The sequence below is a fragment of the Pyxicephalus adspersus genome, chromosome 2 (genome assembly GCF_032062135.1).
Source record: "Pyxicephalus adspersus chromosome 2, UCB_Pads_2.0, whole genome shotgun sequence".
In the NCBI taxonomy this organism is placed as follows: Eukaryota; Metazoa; Chordata; class Amphibia; order Anura; family Pyxicephalidae; genus Pyxicephalus; species Pyxicephalus adspersus.
Window position 1 is genome coordinate 127149259 of NC_092859.1, and position 2754 is coordinate 127152012.

A 2754-nucleotide genomic window follows, 5' to 3' on the forward strand; every position below is an offset into this window, starting at 1 on the left:
TCCTATTTGGCTTGCTCCTACTTTCTGCTCATTTAAAAGAGCGCTCAAAACCCATTTTTTCAAACTTGCCTACCCGTCTTCTTCTGTCATTTGAAACCATTACTACCTCCCTTCCCTACATATCTCCCATCCTATTGCGTGTGAAATTCCCCCACCTACTAGATTGTAAGCTCTTCGGGGCAGGGTCCTCTCCTCCTGGATCACTGTCTGTATTAGTCTGTCATTTGCAATCCCTATTTAATGTAGGCGCTATATAAATCCTGTTTATTAATATTAATAATAATAAAATTCTCATGCATATGCAGGGAGATCAGTACTCCCCTCCCCCCCCCATCTACGTCACTCAATTTAGCGCCTGTGCAGTGCAAGATAGGGTGACATAGGAAGAAGGGTAAAGAAGATGGCAGTGCCTGGTACATCCTCTGCGTCAGGATAAAAAAGGATACAGGGATAATGCGGGACCCGATCCAGGAATTCTCTGGAGGGATCGACAGATCTGCGAAGGTAAAGGTGAGTTTTTTTCTTTTCAAAGTTTACTTCCATTTTAAAGGTAGGTGGGATGTAGAGGGTTTACCCCTCCAGCCCACAGGGATGTTTAAGTGGGAGCACAGCAGATCAGGAAAGTAGAGATTAAAATTTTGCAGAGGATTAGAATTCTAGCCAGGAGGTCCATGTTTGGTTAAACCAGTATTCATCTTCCGCCACCAGCTTCTCTATATACATTATAGGATTATTATTATTATTATTACACAGTATTTATATAGCTCCAAACATTACGCAGCCCTGTACAAAGTCCATAGTCATGTCACTAGCTGTCCCTCAAAGGAGCTCACAATATATTGTCCCTACCATAGTCATATGTCTTAAATACAGTCTAAGGTCAATTTTTTTTAGGGGGTAGCCAATTAATCTGACTGCATGTTTTTGGATTGTGGAAGGAAACGAGTACCCAGGGGAAACCCACACAAACACGGGGAGAACCTGCAAACTCCATGCAGATAGTGTCCTGGCTGAGATTTGAACCTGGGATCTAGCCCTGCAAAGGCCAAAGTGTCACTGTGCTGATCCATAACTTTAAATCATTACAGTGGTGTTCTTCTTGCCAGTGTCTGGGTAAAACCAGTGTTCAACCCAGAATTTTTTTTAAAGCAAGGTGGGAAGAAAAGTAGGTGGGTGGCAGCCCTTTTATTGTGACCAAACTTAGTAACAACCCAAAAATAGCCGGGTGGTTACTGAAAAGTGTCGGGTGGTGCACCTGGCTAAAAGGGACTGGGGAGAACACTGATTACTGTTCTATCTGCTATAAGAAAATAGTGGAAGAATAACTAGTGCCAGGTAGCACAGACAGTAGGGTAAGTAATGGCATGTTAGAGATTGTAGATCCATTAACATCATGATAGTCAGATATAGTTTGCCTGATTTTATGGATTGGCCACATTCCCACCACAAATGGGCCATAATGCTATTGTGGGTGAGGCATCTCCAGCAGTTAGCAGATGGAGCAAAACAGTGCAGATCTAGTGGGCATTTATACAAGGTTATCTGTTTTGATGCATTGAATTATAAATCTGCTATAGAATATTTATCTGGTTTACGGTTTAATTTCTTAAATTACAAACAGGTAGTGATGATTAAGGCCTCTTTGCTGTGCTTTATTATGGGTGATCAAGTGGCTGTTTATCTGTAATACTGACTTTAATACTCTTTACAGCAACTTTTACTTCCCTTTTGCTGCAAGGATCAAAGAATGGAAACCCAGATTACTCTAGTCAGAGCCTTTGCATGACTTAGGACTCCTTACTTATCTACTCTGCTTGTGGCAGCTAAACAGAGGGGTGGTGGAGCACAGAAAACTTAGTATATACTACTTAAAGTGGACTTGTTGGATGGGCAAGAACAGAAAACTTTTTGTTTAATGTCCTGCAGAACTGTAAACTCTGCTAAATCATATTCATGTGATAGAGAAGCTCCTGAAAGAAAGAAAAAAAGGCTTCTATCACATAGTCTAGAATGAGAAGAATATAACAATTTTTTTTTTATTTTATGCATTTCTATGGGGTCTGTTTATAAAGCAGGGAATCTGACATTCACTAAACATGTTTTAAACATTGTCAGAGAAGCTTTCAGGTGTGTTTTTCAGTGGAAGTGGTTAATTCCCCACTACAGTGTTCTCCCCAGCCCCATTTAGCTGGGCACACCACCCAGCACTTTTTATTAACCACCCAGCTGTTTTTGGGTAGTTACCGATAAGTTGGGTCACAATACAAGGTCTGCCACCCGCCTACAATTTCTTCCCACCCGGTTAAAAAAAAATCCTGGGTTGAGCACTGCCACTAGATAATATTTGGTGAATGTCAGATTCGCTGATTTTATAAATAGACCCTTTGTGTTATAATGCATAGGTGTTAATATGTATTACCAAATTAGCCAATGTTGTTCATCTCCATTCACAACCTCCTGTGTATACACATTTGACATGTGTATTGAGAATATCTTCTTTTTTTTTTTTCTTACAGATTTGCTCCCTTTCGTTCAAAAGAAATGATGTATCGTAAACTTCCTTTCCATCAGCTCTCTATAGCAGTGATACTTGGGGTTGTTGGCGGTGTATATATTTATAAGCCACTTTTTCAAAAGTATGTCTTTGAACAGAGACAGCTAAAAGATGCCAATGTTGAAGAAAAAAAATAACATGGTTTAAACAGTTCTGTTATTGTATATTTATATTAGTGAAATAAAACATTTTTTATCATA

At 39.7% G+C, this 2754-nt stretch overlaps 1 protein-coding gene across 3 annotated transcripts in view; it reads left to right on the top strand.

Annotated features, from left to right (window-relative positions):
• The window catches only part of PIGBOS1 (PIGB opposite strand 1), a 5546-nt gene extending 2792 nt beyond the window's left edge, over positions 1 to 2754 (top strand). The window contains exons 1-2 of one of the 3 annotated variants that reach the window (XM_072402356.1): positions 38 to 504; positions 2517 to 2754. In XM_072402356.1, the coding sequence (XP_072258457.1) occupies positions 2542 to 2691 (150 nt within the window). In that variant the 5' untranslated portion in view covers positions 38 to 504; positions 2517 to 2541 and the 3' untranslated portion in view covers positions 2692 to 2754. Of the gene's footprint in view, positions 1 to 37; positions 511 to 2516 lie in introns of those variants that run through there. The other 2 variants (XM_072402355.1, XM_072402354.1) reach the window with 2 other exon arrangements.